The 25204-nt window shown below is 42.2% G+C and overlaps 1 protein-coding gene and 1 non-coding gene across 5 annotated transcripts in view; both read left to right on the top strand.

Moving 5' to 3' along the window:
• Nucleotides 1-25204, top strand: part of LOC126299050 (serine proteinase stubble) — a 419426-nt gene that overhangs the window by 24532 nt on the left and 369690 nt on the right. For 2 of the 4 annotated variants that reach the window (XM_049990706.1, XM_049990704.1), the window contains exon 2: nucleotides 20516-20542. The exons of the other annotated variants lie outside the window; for them this stretch is intronic. In XM_049990706.1, the coding sequence (XP_049846663.1) occupies nucleotides 20516-20542 (27 nt within the window). The remainder of the gene's footprint in view (nucleotides 1-20515; nucleotides 20543-25204) is intronic. 4 annotated transcript variants of the gene reach the window in all.
• LOC126300048 (U6 spliceosomal RNA) lies at nucleotides 6158-6264 on the top strand. The gene has a single exon (XR_007552868.1). It is a non-coding gene; the product is annotated as a U6 spliceosomal RNA (small nuclear RNA).

The following is a 25204-nucleotide window of genomic DNA, read 5'->3' as shown; positions in this document are numbered from 1 at the left end:
TATCTCCCTGATTCTACAATTTCTCATTTTTGTTTTCAATAGAGACAAGTGATTTTTGTTGGCTTCCCCATTACTTCCGTGATGGTTTTAAGAACACCGAAGAGGTGCTTCGCTTTCAGTGCTTGGGTTTTAACACTAACTACAAAACGAAGTCTCTACTCGAATGGTTAACAGGTTGTTCTCTTTGATTAACTGCGTATTTTGAAAGATGAAGGAATTATTATAGACAGTGTTTCTCCAAACCGAACTAATGCGAGATACATCTAAGTATCTATCAAAAGTGATGTAATTTCGTTCCCAGTTTGTGTCTAGTACTTCAATCGAACGTCCAACCTTATTACAATGCACACAGCATCTCCTCATTGATCTCATATTCCCCGAAAATCATGATTACTGTATACTCAAACATGTAGCTGCTTGTTTTCTTTGTCTGTAGAAGACATTTAAGTAAACATACTACAATCCTCATCCAATTCAGAGATTTTGGTAAGTAAGCTAATGTTAATTTTAGATTTTCTCGCATTACTGCCGGCCGCGGTGACCGAGCGGTTCTAGGCGCTACAGTCTGGAACCGCGCGACCGCTACGGCCGCAGGTTCGAATCCTGCCTCGGGCATGGATGTGTGTGATGTCCTTAGGTTACTTAGGTTTAAGTAGTTCTAAGTTCTAGGGAACTGATGACCTCAGAAGTTAAGTCCCATAGTGCTCAGAGCCATTTGAAGTATTTGAACCTCGCATTACTTTCCGCTGATATCGATAATATCAGACTTGCCGAGTACAGATTGATTCCCCATCTATTCCATAATGCAACAGTAATACCAATTTAAAACATCAAGTGATCAGATGATATACGTACAAACGGAATCAGATATTATATTTTTTACACGGGTGTCACAGCGGATAGGGCGGCGAAGATGTCATTTTTTCCCGGAGCAACTTGTACAGTCTTGTGAGCAGGCACACAGTATTTCGGCTAGAGCCTCATTTGTCGTTAAAAAAAGAAAATCCTTGGAGACACGGGAGCTGCGGACCAAGCACAGGCGCCTGCTCCTCTCCACGTGAATGAAATTTCCGCCCGCTGGGATCCTCTCAAGCTGCAAGTAATGAAGCCAGGTTTCATCACCTGTTACTATTCGGCTCAGGAAGTCCTATGTTACAGTTTCATAACGCTTCACAATCTGGCGGCAAGCCCCAGCCCTCCGTTGCTTCATTTCGTGGGCTTGAGCGCACACCTAGCATATATTTTTCAGTTATACTCCATTTGAGAGTCGAAGTGATATATTTATTCACCTGGTGTCTAGTATACTAGTTGCTGTCACGTCTGTCAGAATTCTGTCAGAAACCACAAATTTTCTTTCTTCCTTATCTGTCAGCTTTCTAATCCTTTGTATTTAATATCGTATAGAAATTTATTCATTTTACGTGCATTTTTCCGTTCCACTCTTTTTATCTTAATAAGCCACTTATAATATGAAACTACATTTTATGTATGAACTTAATCTGCAGTCCCATAGATTACGTAATACTTGTGTTCTGAATAGACAGAAGACGTTATTTGGATTACATGTATAACATACACTGGGACTAGGACATATTTTATTGTGAATGTTTTATATTTAGACGAACGCCACATGTCCGCTTCAATTGTTTGGTTTTCCCCAATCATCATCAACGTGAAACATTGTCGTAGTAGCCAATTAACGCCCTCCAATAGTTAGAAAGAGCTATGGACTATGGGTTATAAATGATTCACTGCTTCCCTGATATCACGCAATCAACTGCGGCTCCCAGACAGTTCGCAATATACTGCCATTGACCTGATCGTTGTACCTGTCCGAAAGTTTCAATGGTTTATTAGTTTCACTGAAAGTCATTACGATACACACTTCTTCTTTACTCTGACGTTCCCTTTATTCAGCTGTGTTTTAACTACCTTTGTTGCTTACTCAAGAAGGACCCAAATGAATTCAAAATATAAACATCGCGATGAGTTTCACAAATGAATGTCAATTAGCCACTTCGATAATCCTGTGGCATCTTGTTGCTGATTTTATACTACGATACACCATGCAATCTTAGCTTTCATTCCACATAAAATATGGTTCTTATTAATCTCAAACGTAAGTCACAAACAAAAATGAAGGTGTGATTGCTCTCCTTTAACATGTGGCGCCAAACGTTGGTACCTCATAGCCATAAATAATATGTAGCGCCCCAAGAACAAAAAATTACGTAATAAACAATCAAAGTTCTTCTTATTCTTTATTACAGATAACACGTGATGATCTGTAAGGCACAACTTGCAGTTAGCAGTTATTCATCTAATACGCGAAATCTGAAAAATGTATCAGATTAGGCAGAATGTAAGACTAGGGGCACTATTTTCTGTTTCATGTACCTCCTGGAAGAAACTTATTTTCTGAAACGCCATTGTCGGGCGGAATTTGAAACGAATAAGACCTCGATTGTGTCCACAGCACAGCAACTTCAAGCCATCAAACTGCGAACGATCACCCAATACTACTGTTGAACAGGAAACCGAAACTTAAATCATTCAGCTTTGGTTCTGTATGTCTACTGGCACAAATAAACACTTGAATTTGAGAACAGTTGATGTAACTATTTGACTATGTATTTACCATACATTGTTCCATAATGTCAAGAAAAGACACTAAAAGCACGGTAATAAATGAAAGTCCTTATTTTTTCGATTACTTTTTGCGTTTGTCGTATTTTCATGCCAATAAGTAAGTCTTATGACAAAAACTTTTGTTGTCCTTTTAGTTTTGACAAATATGCGAATCTATAGTGGCAAGATAATCATTGATGAGATTCTGAAAATTATTTGGCTGGCTCTGAGCACTATGGGACTTAACTTCTGAGGTCATCAGTCCCCTAGAACTTAGAACTACTTAAACCTAAATAACCTAAGGATATCACACACATCCATGCCCGAGGCAGGATTCGAAACTGCGACCGTAGCGGTCGCGCGGGTCCAGACTGTAGCGCCTAGAACCGCTCGGCCACACCGGCCGGCTGAAAATTATTTATTTATTTATTCAGTTTTCGTACAGTACCGTAATAGGCTATTTCTTTGTTTGATAAATCAACTGCTAAATTGACCGCAAATCTGCTGCTGAGTTCCTTTCTACATCAATCTCAAAAATTGTGACCTTATTCTTTGTTGGAACGATAGCCAGTATTTCACTGATTACAGAAAGAATCGAGCTGCATTTACGATATGGATATTCAAATAGTTATTGGTAAACGGCTTAAAAACGAAAGATGACCAGGATAGTTGACTGTTCTTCCATAGCCTCAAAGTATAATGTTAGCGCTGCCTGAATTAGTCATGCAGTAACAACGCTTAGGTTATAGCTCACATACCTTTAATATTCTGATTACCGCTCAAACAACACCTTAAAACCGAGGGGTCAGACTTTAAGTGCTTTCCACTGAGAAGATTATGCATAAAAGCTTCTCTCTTTGTATCTATCTATCGATCTATCACTATCTAGTTGTTACCATTATACTATTTTAAACACGTGTTGACTTGAACCACTCTGTGAAAGTTTAAAATCGTTGTACTGCAAAATTATATGACAAATATTTTATTGTCATATGCTCATCAGTAACCTATGCATTGTCTTAATGCAGACCACATACTTCGTAAGCAGCCTTACGATATTTTCTGTTGTGAGTAGAAGTTTCACACACCAAAAGGCATCAACATCAACTGGCTTGAAGAGGACACATTGCGACATAGTACGCAACTTATGACCGCAAACATGAAAACCGAATATGCTACAAAAGAGAAAAACTATTTCACGGAACTCCTGACGACGCCATATTTGGTGTACAACTGAGCGTTGTGAAAGAATTTTTAATGTGTATGTAATTACCTCTGCCGGTGAAATCGGTTCAGTTATAATGATGCAGCAGATTTTTGGTATGTCACTGTTCCTTCTGACACTATGCCTTCGGATGCGCTGCAGAGAGGGCACCCACGGCATCCGTAAGAGCCAAGCCGTGTCTGCGCACTATCCTGACCCTAACACGGACCATACATTTCCTAATTAGCTTCTGAGTAAAGGTTTTCCCGCCCTGTTGGTGCACATACGGTGTCTTGAGTCCAGTGCACACACCTCCTTCAAGGAAAGTCACGGGAATTACTGTAGCTGTTTCCGCTCTTATCAAGAGATCTGAGAGTGATATACATAATGACAACTTTAATTTACTGAGAAGACATCTTATTAACCTTTAACGGAGAATAAGCAGAGTTTCCGTACCTGTTATATTTGAAAACGGTACATTCATATTCCAAACTACATTGTGTGGGCTGTCACCTCTGGGAGAAAGGATAATATGACGATTTTCACTGGGATCATTATTAATATGGAATGCTTTTATCCTTTAGCGGAATATAGCCTATGGTAAATATTTATCAGAAGTTAAAACAGTGAGCTGGAGAGTAATTGTAATCTGGATGTTGGTCTCTCACGTGTAGCGTCACAACTATTTTATTCAGGCTACTTTATAGGAACCTTACGGATCAGACAACGAGTTTGTATTCAGCTGTGTGGGTTATTAACGTATTGTGCTACCTATGTGATGCGTTCCAAGATATGACCATGGTTTATATTGTACACGGGAGCAAAGATCTTAACTCCGATTGATTTAGATAGTTAGACAAATGACACGACAGACTTTCGCCTCTAAGGGCCTTGTCAAGATAATCACTGGATTTTTTCAAAGTTATAGTGCGAAGAAACATTAATAGCAAACGATGAAGCATTAGCTCTTAATGGGGAAGAATGGTATGGGAAATCTGTCAAAGAATTTTAGAAGAAACCATTCGGAAAATTACCCGACGTCGTTTAGGCAAACGCAGAACTCAAAATTACAATTTCTGAACTGGTTTTGAACCCCTCTCTTACCGAATACTAATTGTTTTACGAGGTCGTACTGAAAAGTAATGTCTCTGGTTTTTCTTATGTGAAAACTCTTAAATCTGTTCAAACAAAAGAAACGTCATTGACATTCTACACCTTTGATATTCATGTTTACATATTTTTAGCCCACTGCCCCGAGAGGGCTAGGGATTGTGGCGTGTAACATGGCGCTGTGTAACGAAACTATGTCGTTGCGTGAGAAACAGCGTGCTGTAATCATGTTTCGTATGTGAGGAGTTCGTCCACACAAGAAAACCCCCTCTTCTTCAGCACGGCAGTGCCAGATACACACAAACGCTGCGAAATTTGCAACAAACCGACGCCTTGGGTTCACCGTTATGGATCATCCTCCATCCGATCAAGAGTTGGCCCCATCCCATTTTCATCTGTTTCCAAAACTTCGAGAGCACCTTCGAAGACATTTCTTAGATAGTGATGAAGCAGTTCAAGTACAGGTGTGGCTCCGTCAACAATGTCGAACGTTCTACAGTGACGGTATCAACGAACTGGTGTCTCGTTGCGAGAAATCTGTCCGTCGTCAGGGTGACTACGTTGATAAATAAATACGTAGACATGAGGAATAGAGATGCAGAATGTTAATAATGTCTGTTTTATTTAAAAAGCTTTAAGAGTTTCCAAATAAAAAATTCAGAGACATTGGTTTTCAACACACCCTCTTAACCAATTTACCACTTCAATCGAGGATGGTTTATGAATTGTTGCTGTAATGTATTTAAATGGAATAAGAGAAGACAGAAGAACACGAAAAAACATCAATTTGTTGTTTTCGTAATAACGAACATTAATTTCCTGAATTAATTTTCGCTCTGCAGCGGAGTGTGTGGTTATTTCAAAATTCTAAACTGCGTGCCGGACCGGTAATTGGACCTGAGACTCGGTCAAATGGTCAGCCAACAGAACTATCCAGTCAAGTATTAGGATCCACCCTTACAGCTTCGCTGCCGTCAGTATATTTTCTCCTAACAATTTGTCCATTTTATTTGCCTTTCGCATTTCTCCTGCGCACTTTGCGGGTACCTCGCCTGTTGCTAAGATATTTCTCTGATGTAATCTTTCTTAAAAGAATGCTGTTCCCTCAAATTGTGCAGGAGAACGCCTGTGAAGTAGGAAAGTGGGAGAATAAGTACTGGCGGAAGTGAAGCTGTGGGTGCTGCTCGTGAGTTGTGGTTGCATGGCACAGTGAAAGTATGCGTTTCGGCGGTACATGTACTAAAACTGAAACTATACAAAGATGATTAGCCTTGTCGCTGAACAAGGATGACACGCAAAATCTTTAAGCGTTCTAAATTTTTGCCAGCACGGTAGTTTACCTTCTGCTATAAAAATGTGTAAATTTCTCATCGTTAGAATCTGAGAGATGTTATGCGACACCCGCACAGAATTGCTAAAGAAAACCGATGAAGAATCTGACAGTAGAAAAGAAGTAAACTATAAATCACAGACTTGGGACATGAGAAATCGTCAATGATTAGCAATACTTAACTGTTCGTGACGTATTAATTAGGTGAATTTAGTGCGCCGTGAATCCTACAATTGTAGCAATCAAAGCAGTGCTAGCAGAGGTGAGGTTGTTGATCCGTCAACAAAGTCAAATATTCTACAGTGACAGAATCAACAAACTAGTCTTTCGTCGGGAGAAATATGTTCGTCGCCAGGGTGACTATTGTTTAAAGGACGGACTGGCTAAGTACATATGAATCTTTGCTGTTTATTTGCAATTCCACTAATGATCAAAAGTGGTTGCTAGAGAACAGCAATGAAAAAGTTACCTACTAACCATTTCCCAGATACGAACGCATGTCATGCGAGCGTGCAGGCAGTGAAACAGCGGTAGCCGTCGTCGTTCGAGGGCGTCTACCACGTACCCCGCTACATGTACCTAGGTATTGCGCTGCTAAAAAGGGGCATGCAGAATAGCATGACGGAGATAAAGCACCTAGATGAGGTGGTGCTTGCAATTAGATTTCCATCAGTATACTGGAACCGAGGTCGCATTCTATAACCTACAAACATCCCACGTGTTCGCTACGGCTCAGTAAAGGGACGTGCCAGACAGTGGTAAAGTCCAACCCGCATGCTAACATCACTGTTGGCTGACAAAAAGCATCTATTTTTCCCATGAGCACCAGCGTCGGCGGCGACGTATTCATTTACGGTATGAGACTTTTTTGAGTTCTGGACAGTGGATGAGAACACAATCGTAAGTATGACTCAGTTCTACCTATAGTAGACGGAGTCCAACTTCCTAAGAAGACAATGCCGTAGAAGACCACGTTTGTTACAGTACTGCAGCATCGAACATACAATGAAGACAAAGTTGTACAAGTCGATTACGATCATGAGGTAAAGATAGTTGTTATTCCATGCTGCGTGGCCCAGTACCTGTTTGTCGCTGTGTAATACGCCCTTAGCGTCTGTAAATATTAAATATTACAAGTGTTCGCATGACATCTTTACTCACTATATGTTCTTCTTCCATTCAAATGACAGTAGCCTTTCTGAATAAATGACTTTACGTGGCGTTCTGTGCCTTGTCGTGTTTACGTCTCGTGATTCTGGCACTCAGCACGACAAATGACAATCATTTCCTCTTTCGACAGTAAAATAAGAACGTCCCAGTCATGGCAGGAACTTGAAACGTCTTAATCACAAAACAGAAAGCTAAAGGAAAGGCACATGCAACTAAATAGCTTCCAAAATGTGAGCATATCCACTTCTATAGTATAGAATAAGTAATTTATTCCGAAGAGAAATGAGAACTACGGTGTCCATAATGTAAAACCTGTTACTCATAATGCAAGGAAGCGATATTGCAGTCAGTGATCCCGGTACTATGACATTCCAGTAATTTCCCATTCTCTGGTGAAGTAAGTGCTTCGTGAAAGCTATTTCATTCAGGTCAGCCCGGACCCAGTGTGAGTCATTCTCATCTTACACTTTCTCCCGGAGATGCACGGTCTGCGGAGATCGGCGAAAGCCTTGAGGAGGCAGCCACCACGCGTGGGATGTTCCAGCCCAGCAGCAGGCGGGATCTCTCGTGTCGGTAGTTAAAGTTTATAACAGCCTAGAAATGTCTGTGGCACTGACTGAAATACACTGTGCAAATGAGCGAAGGAAACATCATTTTTAGGTGAAAGCCTTCCCATAGTTTTTTGTACAAGAGAGAGATAATTGCTTAGTATTGTAAGAAAAGCAATTCACTTCAACAAGACAAAAATAATGTACGTGTGGCGAATAATATATTTTATTAGTGTGTTGTTAGTGTCGCATTTTTTGTTGGTGGTTCATTATATTCACTTACGTTCACCATCGATCTGTACCTGCGTACTAGTGACGTATTCAACGCATTATATAAAAACAGTGTTTACAAATACGGGATAAGGGTTACATGTACCGTTTTCTTCTGAAACAGTCTTACTATGTTCCATATTCAGTTGTGGGAACTCATTATTTCCGTTCTACTATAGAGCTTACATATGAAGCACACTGTCATCACAGAGGGAGAAATGGAGCCTTTATGCATTGAATGTGCGATCCATGGACCGAAAATAGCCAACCAGAGACAGACTACTGATCTATTACGCGAATATTCCTCTTTGATCCGCTCGTACAGCGTAGCGCATTAGCTGGCGAGGCATGATGGCGAGCCAGACGTGGATTGCATCCTCGCAGCGAATTAACGACCGTGGCTGGGGCACCGGCCAGCCTGAGTGTGGTATATAGGCGGTTGGTTTACCACCGTCGTTTAGGCAAATGCTGGGCTGGTCCCCAAATCCTGACTCAGAAAACACGATACACAAATTTTTAAAACACAGTAACCGCAAAACAAAATTAGTGAAATTTACAGACAGGTAACTGACGAATATGGCGACAGGAAGTGCATCAGTCCGCCCAGTTAAATTAAATAAATTGCCAAATCTTGATCACAGTGGAGCCTGTACTAGAGGGGATTAACGCTAACAAAAAGAAGGAAAAAGATACGAAAACTCCCCTCTCATTCGGGATGAAGTCTAAGGTGTACAAATGAAGGTGAATATGCGAGATGAACTGATTTCTCGTATCATGGACGCCGCTGCCCACATTAGCGGACGTCCAGAGGAACTCAGACAAGCAACACAGCATGTTCTTGCAAGAGTGGATAAATACAATGAAACTCAAGGTCGAATATTCGAAAATTTACTGTGGATTGTACACCAGCTGTAATGTGACGTGTACGATAATGATTAGAGGTGAATATGTTAAAAATACGTATTTTTCGATTGATAATTTGTAAAACGCGAGTTCTAAATGTTACTAGCTGTTGTACATGTATAAACCTGACAGTATACTGAATAGTACAGAAGATAGATAACAGTGTACATTAAATGCGTTCTAGCTCTGAAATCAGGCGGAATGGGGCATATGTGCAGATGAAGTTTTTTGCTTCAGATGATCATTCCTTTTATATTCCTGAACATTGAACACTCCTCCTGAGATACCCTGTGCGGTGAATAGAGGCGTCATTATTAGCTGCGTAAAAATTTTGTTTCAAGGGTGTGACAGAAAGTATGTTAAAAATTTTATTCCTGAAGAATAAAAGCCGAAATATGGCCGCATGCTACACGTTAGCTTTCCCGAAATAGTGTAACTGAAAATCCCGAAATCCAGTTTTCTATGGTACAGTCAGAGAATGTGTGTAAGGGAGTGAGGAATGAACGTTATAATTTCGATATTCCATCGACAATTATTTTATCAAAGACAGATAAATAGATACAATGGGCACAAATGCTCAGGAAATGCCCGCAACATTTTTCAAGTAACTATATTGATTTCCACTTGAATGGATTTATAAAAGCCATGGGAAACTTCAAACTGGGTGGTCGGATGGGTATTTGAACTTCTTCCTCCCATATACGCTTCCATTTTCATAAAACGTTGGATCATTATTTACACTGCCCAAGTTCAAAAATGGTGAAGATCAGTAGCCGCTTATGGCCTGATGGAAAAGATCACAGTAAAGAAGATGCTTGTAGTGACAATGAATGACTGATAATCCTATTTTGGAATGTAATGAAGTGTTTCCAGTTGATTACATGGAATGAAATATAATTCTCAATGCAGATGTGTCTTATAATGTGTTGATGGGTATTAAGTGAGCCATTTAACGTTGATGACCTAATCTTCCTTGCTGAAGGAAACGTTGCACTGAACATATAAAGTAATATCGCTAAGTCAAGATCTGAATCGCACTTTCCTCGAACACGAAAAGCTGTAAATTTATTATTCGTTACACTGATTACCAACAATTAGATGTCGGACTATGTAAGTGTTTAACCAATTTCAGAAAGTACAGTATTGTTTCTGTACTTTCTTGGAGTGGTTTACGTCAGTGACTAAAACTATAAATCAACATAGCTATATCAAGATCTCAACTGGCCCCTACGGATTATTCAAAAAGTATGTTGTTATAATTTCTAAGCTCGGAGTATAAATTGTTAGCCGGCCAGAGTGGCCTTGCCGTTCTAGGCGCTACAGTCTGGAGCCGAGCGACCGCTCCGGTCACAGGGTCGAATCCTGCCTCGGGCATGGATGTGTGTGGTGTCCTTAGGCTAGTTAGGTTTAATTAGTCCTAAGTTCTAGGCGACTGATGAACTCAGAAGTTAAGTCGCATAGTGCTCAGAGCCATGTGAACCATTTTTATAAATTGTTTTGATAAACTGCGAAAGGAACTCTTTTCAGGATGCGAGGAAAGATGTAGTGTTCTTCCACCCCATAAGAAATGTGAGCAATATTAAGTGCATTCCGGTAACAGGCAATAGTAACAGATGTGTTCTGTACGAGTTGCCTGTGAAAGCTACGTGTATTACTCCAAGACTGCTACTCTTCAGTCTAAGTATTTCAATATTTCCTAACTTTACCGCCAGCCACAGAAACTACATTTTAGGCATGCCAGTTAGAAACTGTTTGCCCTTCTTTTGCAGGATTTCTTTTTCTTTACAGGGGAGCGGGAGTCCACTGAAATACCTCTGTCATGCCGCACTGACTTTCCGGAGCACGAAAGTGCTGTGAACCATGAATGGAAACTGGGCCATGGAGCGCCGTCAGTCTCATCGCAAATTATCAGCAGCATTTCTTTCTAGTAGCAAATAGGAGATCATTTCAAGACTGTAGATGGAATTTCTCGCCTTTCAAACAAAACCTAAAATGTGAAACGTTGATGCCAAAACGTACATTAAAAACTAAAACTTAATCTTACTGATTCCCACTGTATTCAGGATATTCTTGGCAACTATCTGAATATTTTTAAGTTGAATAGATTCCGCTTTTAGGAAAAGAGTATCCCAAATCCAGAAACGAATTGTGGAATATTACACTGCAAGAATTTTTTGGCGATTTTTATCTAAACTTAAGTCTCAGTTAAAGATATTTGTTGGCGTAAGATTAAGAGAGGCGTATTTAACGATAATGCTAATGTTTTGCAACATTCTGTTTAGGTTAACTTCAATATATAGATGCAGTGGATCAATCAATATTAGAAAGGAGACCAGAAAACACATCCGTTTAAACTAGCGCAAACTTTCTGGAACTAAAGCCGCTTGGCGTATTGTATAGAAGGCGAACAGCGTATGTACAACTAAATGGATACGTATGCAAGCTCCTATAGGAAATACATTCATTGCTAAAAATGGTGTACCTTGATATTTATTTCTTCTGCGTGATGTGCTAAAATATACACATATCTAGAAAATGGCCGCAGGATGGTTTCTCGACTATTTGTTCACTGGCATCGTAGCGTTTCGGCTATTATTTACAGCAGGAAACAATTCCCTGGGTGCTTACTCAGCTTCCCTCAGAAAGCAGCAAACTCTGAATGAAAAATGTTACCAGCGGGAAAAGAAAAGGAACTGAAAGTGGAAGCCTTCAGAGAGAATTTCGCCATTTCCCTGTGTAGCATGTACATTTTTAATGACGCTTATATTGAGGCGAAAACTGAAATGAACATAGCTCGCCTACATTTATTTAAGAAGGCCGTTCACAGCGACATAGCCCGGCGTTTCTTTCCTCTGGCCAAAGAACCTGAACGAAACAAGTTTCAACCTAACGGAGCCGCAGAGTTCTTAATACTCTCAATACTCTTAACAGGTAGATGAACGTATACATGTAAGCACAAAGTTGAATTTACTAATTATAATCAACCAATAACTAAGAAACAGAGCTGTATCAAATGTTCACTTTACAACGCATTCATTAATGTAAAATTTAGGTGACCTCTTGTCATCCAGAATTTGATAAAGATATTTATGCTATAATTATTTTTATACAAAACTTTACTTGTAATCTAGTGTCTGCCCAGGAGCTCGAAACGCACATTATTTAAAGAAAATAAATGCTTTCTCCCAGAGAACTGAGCTAAGCAAAAATACTGATATTTTTCATTTCTTAGCAGCATACGGACCTCCCCGTTGTTTCTCGTGCAAGTGGGAAGTAATCGCACGTAGGCGCGTCATTGTGAAATTTTCGGCGTGATCACTGTTGTTGCCTCGACTAAATAACCTGCTAACAAAACACCAGCACCTCTCTGTACGAGTGTGGACTTGGGTTCAGGTGGAGCCGGAAGTATAGGACGAAGCATTGTAAAACTGGAAAGAAGAATTTTGGTGTGAAATGAGAACAAAACATTAACTGAAATAAAATCAGTCTGCCGAAAATGCACAGCTTAGCATTTCTGTGCAATCAAAAATCCGCTTTAGGGTAACTCTCAATGTAGTGTTTCTCCTCCCCGTGCGGTGTAACATGCATGGATCCTCCTTGTCATGGTGTCTGGAAGGTATTCGAGACGTTGCAGTTCCACTCATCGACGGCGGCCTTCTTGAGGTCATCCATTGTGGAAGAAGGGTTCTTTCGGCGGCACACTTCAAGTTTCAACTGATCAGTCGGGTTAATGTCAGCAGATACTACAGGCCATTCCATTCGGTTGATTTCTGTCTCCTACTGGACGCTGTTCACGATGTGGGTGCGGAGTGCTCGTACATTGTTACCTTGAACGACGAACCTACCTTCGAAATGTTGACGGTATGGCTGGACAACATAGATTACTCTGTCCCCACATTGTACAGCCATCCAGTTATCTTCTACAGCTACGACAGACGTCCAACATTGGTAAGTGACACCGGCCTAAAATATGATACTCCCTTCCTGCTGAGCCCCCAGGACTCCATTCCTGAGACATGCATTACTACATGACCTCCTCGGTATTCTTCTACGAATATCATCATGTGTCGTGTAAATTCTGTACTCGCCAGTGGGAAGAGCCTGAAGCCACTGATCCAGTTACATTGCAGATGCTACCCAGCCGATTTTCTGCGCGTAGCACAGTGCTACATCCTAGTCCGATTTATTGTTTGTAATAGGCGTCTGGGGGCAATACTGGTAGTGCTGTGACGGCTGAGTACTATGTGTTCCCATGCAGCCCTCCCAGTTGTCACCAAAAAGACAGCTCACAGCTCTGTTGCATTTTCCTCGGGTTACTATGAGGTATTGGTATTTTATGTAGCGGTTCAACCTAATATTGCTGACAACGAGCGCCCATTACCAGGCAGATATTAAGTGATTTGTGTCTCACAATAGGAGATGAGTCTTCCAGTGACATCGCTAAGCTGTACCCAAGTTAAGCAGGCTACTTCCCGCGCTGATAATATCCCTTGCGATAAAGTGATTAGACATATACGATTGAAACTTGAAATGATACTTCGACCAAAAAGAAGTGCAAATGTTGTATGGCATTGTTGGCAGGATACTCTCACGGGGTGGGTTTATCCACCAGTCGGAAACCACATTCTTCCGCAGAGAACGTTGGCCCCTTTCCCTTCGTATATGTGGGAATTGTAGCAAATGTGTACTTGTTGGGTGTAGGTGAGTGTCATGGTTCCGTGTAGACAATCTGATCAATATTTTCGGAACACCTGTGAGTGGACATTGACCTGGGGTGGGCCTACCCTTTGCCTTTAAGAAGCTTTCAACTATGCAGGGACACTTTCAGTAAGGTGTTTGAGCATCTGTGGAGGAATGGCAATCCATTCTTCTTAAGAGTTGAAACCAGAGGAGATAGTGGTCCGGGACGCTGGAGTCTGGAGCGAAGTCGACTTCCAATTCATCCCAAGGTGTTCCACTGGCTTCACGTCGGTCACTGGCAAGCCCGTCCGTCTAAGTAATTTAATTATTTACAAACCATTGCCTCAGAGATGCTGCTTTATGACAGGGTGCATTGTCATGATGATACAAACAATTGTACTCAGTACATAAAGCTGTGTAATATGTTGAGATCCTTCCGCATTCATCGTTTTCTTAAGTGCAATTAGGGGACCACACCCTAACACGAAAACTTCCTCATACCATAACACCACCTCCTCTGGCATTATACACGATGGCAGGTAACGTTCTCCAGGGAGTCGCAAAAGCCAAACCCTTTAGTCAGATTGCCACACGGCGTAGCATGATGCATCGTTCCATATCATTCGTTTCCAGTCATCCACTGCCCAGTGGACTAGCTCTTTACAGCGCCTCACGCGTTTCTTAGCACTGACTACTGTGGCTTATGATGCGCTGCTCTACCATTGTACCCCATTCTTTTTAACTCCCTACGGACGGTATAGAGGTGGCTGAACTGCTGGTAGCATTTTGGAGCTCACAAGAGATTACTTCCACTGGATTCATGCCATTCTTAACAACCATCCTCCACAATGGGTGAGGGTCCCTGTCCATCAGTACATGATATCTGCCTTGCCTTTCCACTTAACAATCGCATTATCGATAGTCTCTGATGTGTGTGTTACATAGGCGACATTCAGTGTCTGGCTCACGTTCTACATCTACATCTACATCCGTACTCCGCAAGCCACCTGACGGTGTGTGGCGGAGGGTACCCTGAGTACCTCTATCGGTTCTCCCTTCTATTCCAGTCTCGTATTGTACGTGGAAAGAAGGATTGTCGGTATGCTTCTGTGTGGGCTTTAATCTCTCTGATTTTATCCTCATGGTCTCTTCGCGAGATATACGTAGGAGGGAGCAATATACTGCTTGACTCTTCGGTGAAGGTATGTTCTCGAAACTTCAACAAAAGCCCGTACCGAGCTACTGAGCGTCTCTCCTGCAGAGTCTTCCACTGGAGTTTATCTATCATCTCCGTAACGCTTTCGCAATTACTAAATGATCCTGTAACGAAGCGCGCTGCTCTCCGTTGGATCTTCTCTATCTCTTCTATCAACCCTACCTGGTGCGGATCCCACACTGCTGAGCAGTATTCAAGCATTGGGCGAACAAGCGTACTGTAACCTACTTCCTTTGTTGTCGGATTGCATTTCCTTAGGATTCTTCCAATGAATCTCAGTCTGGCATCTGCTTTACCGATGTCACTGAGTTCTCATGACCGACCAAATCTGCTGTTACTGCTTCTCTACTGACAACACTATACTCACCGCCTCCTTTTATACTGGCGAGTCCCACACTCGTGACATCTAGCGGTCAAATCCGCATTACATAGAGGTGTCCGGATACTTTTGATCAGGTAGCTCATAGTGTAGAGTTATGTTTGTATGGTACTATCATGATGTAAGTAGGGAAAAGTGAAACACAGCGCCGGCACGTAGTCTACCACTCCAGAATACCACCAGTGAGACCGCCAAACTTAACATCCCCAGCTGATAGACGGATCACCACCAACGAAATGATGTGGAACGTGTTACTCCATGAGACTCTGCAGAGAGATTTGTCATTTAATTCAGGTCAGTGACTAAAGACTGATGGTACGGACCCTTACGACAAATCCTCTCCTGTACTTGAGGGCTAAATACTAGCAGTGGCCGAGAGGTTCTCGGCGCTTCAGTCTGGAACCGGACCTCTACGGTGGCAGGTTCGAATCCTGCGTCGGGCATGGATGTGTGTGATGTCCTTAGGTTAGTTAGGTTCAAGTAGTACTAAGTTCTAGGGGACTGATGACCACAGATGTTATGTCCCATAGTGCTCAGAGCCATTTTTGAACTAGCAGTGAAAATTTAATGCACCAACAGCATTCGAACCGGCGTACCTCCGAGTCGAGTGTCACCGAACAGGCGTGCGTAAGCGAATTCGGCTACGCAGGCGGCTACCCTTCGAATTATATTGGAAGATTGAACAGCGGACACAAGCTGTAATGTCCCATTCACGGCTGGAAACACAGCGCCCTCTACTAAAGAGTACTAACAACGCATGTTTAGTTTTACTTCCTTTACACAAATGGCTGTACTTACAAATATTCTGTGATCAAAGGTATCAGATGTGGTGAGTCGCTAGCTTAAACTCGTTCAACGGGCTATTATTCTCTCTCTCTCTCTCTCTCTCTCTCTCTCTCTCGTGTGTGTGTGTGTGTGTGTGTGTGTGTGTGTGTGTGTGTGTGTGTGACACAGATAGAGAGAGAGAGTGTTACACAGAGTTTATGAACAATCCATACACTTTTCTTTTGTGGTATATCGTTTTACTCTGTTCCCAAATAGTGAATATATCGATTCAGGAAACAGATTTGATCTGTATGGATAAGGTAATTTATAATTACAAGGTACCTGCAAAATGTCGAAACAGGCACTTAATAGGCCCTCTGCTGTTCCTTGCGCCGTTACTGTGCTCAGAAACTGTCTGAAAAGCATGTAAGGGTGTTGCAGGGTTGGTTGTGCTGAGAATAAGGCGAATCTGGCCGTTGGGCGCTCTAATTCAAGCGGCCCACCAAATATAGTTAGTCTCATTTGTTCTTAACGCGTAGATGACTGTGGATGAGAGTGTTCCGCCTTTGGCTCGAGTTCGAACTTCGCTACCGTCCCACGTCCAGTACTTGCATCGCTGTCTTGCTCGGCTTTAGTAAACCAAACGAAGAACACGTCTGGTGACTCCGTCTCAGTCGGGCCGCTTGAGTTTGCTCTCGCGATGACCTGATTTGCTAAATTCACTGCTAATTAACTCATACACGACACAACGTGTAGAATTTTTTTATCTTAACTATTATTTCTCAGAACAACGTACCGTGCTACACCGTTTCAGTTTTGCAGACTGTTTCTGACCAACCTGTATAAACGATTTATGAGACAATTTGAGCAGCCCTCTTAGATTTTGCAAATGATGCTCTCGTTTATCGTCTAGTTAAGCTATCAGAATATCGACACCAATTGTAAAATGAGTTAAGCAAGATATCAGTATGATATGGAAAGTAGTAATTGATTCTAAAAAACATAAAGTGTGCAATTCTCAACATTAGAGAAGACTCCATTAAATATTGGTTACACGATAAATTACATAAATTTGAAGGCTGTCGATTCAAGTAAATTGCCATGGATTACAGCAGCGAACGAGTTAAACAGGAAAGATTACACAGAAAATGTGGTGGATAAGGCGAGCCAAACATTGCGTTTCATTCGCAGAGGGCTTAGAAGAGTAACAGATCTACTAAAGAGGGTGCCTATATTATGATTTCCCTTCCTATTCTGGAGTACTTTGGCACGGTATGGGATCCTTACCAGTTCGGACTGACAGAGCACATCGAAAAAGTTTTAAAAAAAGGGGCATTTTTGTATTATCGCGACAACGAGAAGATGGTGGCGATACGATACGTAACTTGGAGAGGAAATCGTTACAATAACGGCTTTTCTCGTTGCGGCGAAATCTTTTCACGAAATTTCATTCACTAACTGACTCTCAGAATGCGAAAATATTTCATTGATACCCACCCATGGAGAAACAAGCATCGTAAAAAATAAGATAAATCTCAAGGAAGTTGTCTGCCAAGCATTAAAAGTGAATTTGCAGTGTTGTCGTGCAGATGTAGATGTTTACATCATCGCCGTCTATTTGCTACCTGTCAGTGAAATTAGAGTCCCCATGCCGAACGTTTCAATGAAAAGGCCATACTTTTTAAGAAGAAAGACTCGGTGGAACCTCGTCCACCAGTATCGCGGTAAAGGCCAGTCAGGTTGTGGATACTGTAACTCACATCTTAGCCGCGTAGCACGCTATATGGCTGCTATTGTCGTTCTTATCCCTCCTGGGCGTTCAGCAGATGAAGAAAGCCGGCGAGGCTCGGCGGCGCTTTTCCCGCGGGGAAATAGAAATTGTCGGCGCTGCGCGGGAGAAACAACAGCCTTGACACTTTCCCCGGTGGAAGTGTGTCACCGCTGCGCCGCATTTCACCTTCGCGCCGCCGTTCGTCAGCAGAGGGGCGATACTGGGCCGCCAGTTCGCCACACGCCACGCGCCGGCCACTCCTTTCTGCTTTTCATACCGGCTTTGTCCTTCACCTTCGATACAGGACCGAGCGCAAGAGAGGCGATCGCTTTTACTCCACAGAATGAACAAAACACATCAGTGCTTCACTGTTTCCGAAAAATAATTATTTAAAGAAAAAATGAATGTTGAATATACCACATTTTTGAAAAAGGGCTGAAAAGTACAAAATAATTTATCCTAGTCCCGTGCAGATACCTAACCCCTTACAGGTAGTCCTGAAGATTTGTGACTGCGCTCTTTAATAGGTATGAAAATACTTCAAAGATTTAAAACGAAAAACGCGGAGCCCATGCAATCGAATATAGTAAGGACTTAAACTATTCATGCATCACTTATGAATTGCATACGTTCCACGTTTTTCGTTTCAAATCTTAGAATTATTTTTATAGCTATTAAAAATTTACAGTCACAAATTTTCGGAACTATCTGTATGGGACTTTATAATGAACAATTCCAGGTAAGCTGCATTGCTCAATAAGTAACGTTTCTTCTTCATTACAAGCTTGTTTCGGTTACATCGCCAGTCTCAAGTAAACTTGTAGATGTTATAATTGATGAGTCCACTTCGGTTTACAGAAATTTTTTCATAAAGATCAATTTACATATATACTTACATCTAGTTGGAATAAGTGGCCATATTGCATCAGTGAGTAAACTATCGACTGTCTGTCTGGTGCTATGTTGTTAGAATCACGTAAGTTCTTTATGTATAGGATATTTTCATGAAATACTTTTTATAGCTGAATTGACAGTTTATTCTCGTTCATGCTTTATATTTACAGTATAAACTTTGCTAGTCAGTGAATATTATCGATTGTATGGGCTCCGCATTTTTCGTTTTAAATCTTAGAAGTATTTTCATACCTATTAAAGTTCGCAATCACAAATCTTCAGGATTATCTCTAAGGGGTTAGTTATCTGCATGGGACTAGGATAAATTATTTTGTACTTTTCGGCCATTTAAAAAAATTGTTCAAATGGCTCTAAGCACTATGGGACTTAACTTCTGAGGTCATCAGTCCCCTAAGGACATCACACACTTTTTTTTAATGTGATATATTAAACATTCATTTTTCTTTAAATAATTATTTTTTCTGAAACAGTAAAACACAGAGGTGTTTCGTTCATTCCGTGGAGTAAAAGCGATCGCCTCTCTTGTGTTCGGTTCTGTATTGAAGGTGAATGACAAAGCTGGTGTGCCGGCCGTAGTAGCCGAGCGGTTGTAGGCGCTACAGTCTGGAACCGCGCGACCGCTAGAGTCGCAGTTTCGAATCCTGCCTCGGGCATGGATGTGTGTGATGCCCTTAGGTTAGTTAGGTTTAAGTAGTTCTAAGTTCTAGGAGACTGATGACCTCAGAAGTTGTCCCATAGTGCTCCGAGCCATTTGAACTATTTTTGAACAAAGCCGGTATAAAAAGCAAAAAGGAGTGGCCGGCGTGTGGCGCGTGGCGTGTGGCTTAATGGCGGCCCAGTATCGCCTCTCTGCTTATAACATATGGGAATACCGTAAGGATGAATCTTCATGTCACATTACCGTCTTCCAGTTATGCAGAAGGTTTCCTGTTGATGATCGGAGATTTATACGTTGCTCATCTCCAGTGTTCGGTTCGTGAAAGTTATATCACAATTTTATTCCAGAAGCAGGTTGTTTTAGTGAGTGATTGAATTCTGAAGTACGTCAAATGTTATTTGTGAGTTATGATCCTGAGAATTGATGTGAAGCTAGTATTACCCTTCGCTCGTAGCGTTTTGCTAAGAGTCATGTATACCTTTATCATCTTTGACATTGTTCCATGCACTACCTCCAAAATCTGTCCTTGTAGGCAGTCAGAGTGGCCTCCCAGTTCGCCCTTTTTCTGCCTGTATGCGTAGAAATGTTCACAGCTTACTGCACACTAATAATCTTTACTGTAACAACATCGCTTCTAATAGTGAGCCACTAACAAAATGCGATTCACAGTAAGTTTCTTATTTCCATTATTTGATAATCATTTTTGTATTATATGGTTTCGGAGCAGTCACGCGTAAATTTACATGAGCATTTGGTGGTAGTGAATTTCTGTTTCATTGATTTGTAAGTCTTTTAGTTTTTTCGTGTTGAGTAAGGGTCTAGTTACGCTTCTGGTGGCCTTCAGCTATTTTAATTCTTAATATCTACATCTGCACAAAAAGAATAAACAGTCAAATTATCAACTTTGACAGATCATCTTCATTTACAGCTGCGAAGACAATATCTCATCGCTGTTATTTTCTTTGCAGGTGCTACCTTCGTCGCTTACATACAAGGTAAATATCGGATCTCATATACTTCTACCCTATCTTAATTTATAGTATATAGTATTTTTTTCTCTAAGTTTACGTCCATTTGAATACATTAAGTAACATATCTACGTGGACTTCTTTTTTACCGTCTCGTTTCAACAACTTTAGGTCTCTAAAAATTTTTGCACTGTATATGTCTGAAATATATCCAGTTTTACTAATGCATTTTCAGTAATCCCAAATACGAGTATTCATTCTATGTTTATGTCAATTGCACTCGATGTAAAACGAGTGCCGTATTTGAAATAGTTAGGATGGTAAAGTGCACAACCACGGATAATAAAATAAACGTGTTGTTAAAATGTTACGCAAATGCTGCAGTTTGACATCTGTTCATTGTTGATCAGAACATATGTACAGATCTAAAACTTAGATATAGAAAAGATTTCTAAAATTATTCTAAGTGATCAAAATTACGGCCGTTGGTAGAGAAGCTGTTAACCACAAATGGAAGTGAGCGGCAGAGTTACCGAAGTTTCCGCAAAGAAAGTATACAACTGCTTCCTAAAATATTCACACACACACAAACGCACTACAAAAATTGATGTTTATTCTTTCAGGTAAGAGAAAATACTGTAGCAGATATATGTGGCTAACTGATCATAAAAACGATTTAGTCATTCACATTCTAACAAATTAATACGTCAAAACCAAATACACTTCCTGACAAAAAAGTGAGGCACCCGGAACACATGGATTGATGCCAGTGTAACTCCTTAAAAGTACACATCATCTGGGAGTTTGCACACGATTATAGTTGCATTTCTCTGCGACAGGTACAAAGGCCAACAGAGTGCATTTCGAATGGTGCATTATCCATACTCGTGGGGCATTCGGATGCAGCAGTTACCCTATACTGGACAGCATGGGAAGCGGGGTGCACACGTACTCGTCGTCGAGGTTCCTGTCTATCGCCTCTAACCACCACAAGAAAGGGTCGTCGTATTGTGCACTAAGCCAATCTTAACCTGTTCACATTTGTGCATGCCATTCGCGAACGAGGCATGAAGTCCCTGCCACATTTTGTCATCCCGCAGCATTGGCTGGAGACGAACAGCATCTGGACTAGAAAATTACCGTCGCACGCGTCGGTTTCGTTAGCGTCACAACATAAGCGGTTGCGTTTGGTGTGGTGCCGTTACCGAGAAGCGTGGACTGCTGATAAATGGCAACGCATTGTGTTCAGTGATGATTCGTGGTTCTGCACTTCCCCAGACGACCATCGTTGGCGAGTATGGCGGCGACCCGGGGACAGGAACAGCGGCGTTACTGATGGCGTCATGGTGGGGAGAGCCATCGGATATGATTTCATGTCACATCTGACAGTGACTAAGGGAACTCTTCACGGAACGCCGGTGCGTCACAGACATCCTGCGTCCTCGTGCGTTAATTCTCATGCGACAGTATCTTGGAATCATTTTTCAGCATGACAACCGATGTCTACACATGGCGCGTGTCTCTATGAATTGCCTGCTTGACGCTGAGTCACTCTCGTAGCAAACAGTATCCCCAGATTTGTCACCGGTAGAACATGTGTTGGACCAGTTCTGATGTCAAAGCTGTTCCAGAGCCTGTATCCACGATGTCAAGGACTAATTACCACACATGTGGATCAGTTTGCCTCAGGAAAAAATACAGTGGCTTTTTACACCCTTCAGAATCAGATCAGTGCATGCATCCAGGCAAGAGGGTGTATAACGTCAATCCGATAAGTGGGCTCATACTATCAAGTTCTTTGTAAATTTCATCTACATCTACATCTACATCCATACTCCGCAAGCCACCTGACGGTGTGTGGTGGAGGGCACCCTGAGTACCTCTGTCGGTTGTCCCTTCTACTCCAGTCTCGTATTGTTCGTGGAAAGCAGGATTGTCGGTATGCTTCTGTGTGGGCTCTAATCTCTCTGATTTTATCCTCATGGTCTCTTCGCGAGATATACGTAGGAGGGAGCAATGTACTGCTTGACTCTTCGGTGAAGGTATGTTCTCGAAACTTTAACAAAAGCCCGTACCGAGCTACTGAGCGTCTCTCCTGCACAGTCTTCCACTGGAGTTTATCTATCATCTCCGTAACGCTTTCGCGATTACTAAATGATCCTGTCACGAAGCGTGCTGCTCTCCGTTGGATCTTCTCTATCTCTTCTATCAACCCTATGTGGTACGGATCCCACACTGCAGAGCAGTATGCAAGCAGTGGGCGAAGAAGCGTACTGTAATCTACTTCCTTTGTTTTCTTATTGCATTTCCTTAGGATTCTTCCAATGAATCTCAGTCTGGCATATGCTTTACCGACGATTAACTTTAAATGATCATTCCAATTTAAATCACTCCTAATGCGTACTCCCAGATTATTTATGGAATTAACTGCTTCCAGTTTCTGACCTGCTATTTTGTAGCTAAATAATAAGCTATCTATTTTGCTACGTATTCGCAGCCCATTACACTTGTCTCCATTGAGATTCAGCTGTCATTCCCTGCACCATGCGTTAATTCGCTGCAGATCCTCCTGTATTTCAGTACAATTTTCCATTGTTACAACCTCCCGATACACCACAGCATCATCCGCAAAAAGCCTCAGTGAACTTCCGATGTCATCAACAAGGTCATTTATGTATATTGTGAATACCAACGGTCCTATGACACTCCCTTGCGGCACACCTGAAATCACTCTTACTTCGGAAGACTTCTCTCCACTGAGAATGACATGCTGCGTTCTGTTATCTAGGAACTCTTCAATGCAATCACAAAATTGGTCTGATAGTCCATATGCTCTTACTTTGTTGATTAAACGACTGTGAGGAACTGTATCGAACGCCTTGCGGAAGTCAAGAAACACGGCATCTACCCGTGAATCCGTGTCTATGGCCCTCTGAGTCTCGTGGACGAATAGCGCGAGCTGGGTTTCATACGCCCGTCTTTTTCGAAACCCATGCTGATTCCTACAGAGTAGATTTATAGTCTCTAGAAAAGTCGTTATACTCGAACATAGTACGTGTTCCAAAATTCTACAACTGATCGACGTTAGAGATGTGGGTCTATAGTTCTGCACATCTGTTCGCCGTCCCTTCTTGAAAACCGGAATAGTCTGTGCCCTTTTCCAATCCTTTGGAACGCTTCGCTCTTCTAGAGACATACGGTACACCGCTGTAAGAAGGGTGGCAATTTCCTTCGCGTACTCTGTGTAAAATCGAACTGGTATCCCAACAGGTCCAGCGGCCTTTCTTCTTTTGAGCGATTTTAATTGTTTCTCTATCCCTCTGTCGTCTATTTCGATATCTACCATTTTGTCATCCGTACGACAATCTAGAGAAGGAACTACAGTGCAGTCTTCTTCTGTGAAACAGGTTCGGGAAAATACATTTACTATTTCGGCCTTTAGTCTGTCATCCTCTATTTCACTACCATTTTGGCCACAGTGTGTCTGGACATTTTGTTTTGATCCACCTACTGTTTTGACATAAGACCAAAATTTCTTACGATTTTCTGCCAAGTCAGTACATAGAACTTTACTTTCGAATTCATTGAACGCCTCTCGCCTCTCGCATAGCCCTCCTCACACTACATTTCGCTACGCGTAATTTTTGTTTGTCTGCAATGCTTTGGCTATGTTTATGTTTGCTGTGAAGTTCCCTTTGCTTCCGCAGCAGTTTTCAAACTCGGCTGTTGTACCACAGTGGCTCTTTTCCATCTCTTACGATATTGCTTGGCACATACTCATCTAACGCATATTGTACGATGGTTTTGAACTTTGTCCACTGACCGTCAACACTATCTGTACTTGAGACAAAAGTTTTGTGTTGAGCCGTCAGGTAATCTGTAATGTGCTTTTTGTCACTTTTGCTAAACAGAAAAATCTTAGTGCACGCCTGACCTATTCAGTGCGACCCTACATTTCTCCACCCGATAGCGGAGGTCGAGAAATTTGCACCCCAGATCTCCGCAGAATCGTCTGAGCCCCTGGTTTAAGCCTTCCACTCGGCTCCAAACCAGAGGACCGCGATCGGTTCTGGGAACGATACTACAAATAGTTAGCTCTGATTCCACCCCGCGAGCGAGGCTTTACGCCTTCACCAATTCGGCCAACCGCCTGTACAAACTGAGGATGACCTCTGAACCCAGACGGCAGGAGTCATTGGTGCCGACATGAGCAACAATTTGCAGTCGGGTGCACCCAGTGCTCTCTATCGCCGCCGGCAGGGCCTCCTGCACATCTCGGATAAGACCCCCGGCAAGCAGACAGAGTGAACACTGGCCTTCTTCCCCGATCTTTCCCCTATTTCCCTAAGGGGCTCCATCACCCGCCTAACGTTGGAGCTCCCAATAACTAATAAACCCCTCCCCCCGTGTGCCTGCTCGGACCTTGCTGAAGGAGCAGCCACATGTCCACTCACAGGCAGAGCGGGCGATGCCACACGGTCAGCCTCCACATTTACCCTCCGCCTCGTGCGCCACGAACTCCGCTAAACCCGCCACTCCCCTTGGGGAGAGGAGGCCCAGCCGCGTCCGGTACCCGCGAATATGTCTCGACAGCAGGGACAGTGGGTGAAGCATGTAACACCTGGAGTGTACCATGCGACGCACCAGACTCCCCACTGCCGCTACACTCCGAGGCAGCATCCTGAATAC

Source organism: Schistocerca gregaria, chromosome X (assembly GCF_023897955.1).
Source record: "Schistocerca gregaria isolate iqSchGreg1 chromosome X, iqSchGreg1.2, whole genome shotgun sequence".
NCBI classification, from domain to species: Eukaryota; Metazoa; Arthropoda; class Insecta; order Orthoptera; family Acrididae; genus Schistocerca; species Schistocerca gregaria.
The sequence above is the reverse complement of the archived record's forward strand: the minus strand, read 5'-3'. Positions and strand labels throughout refer to the sequence as shown.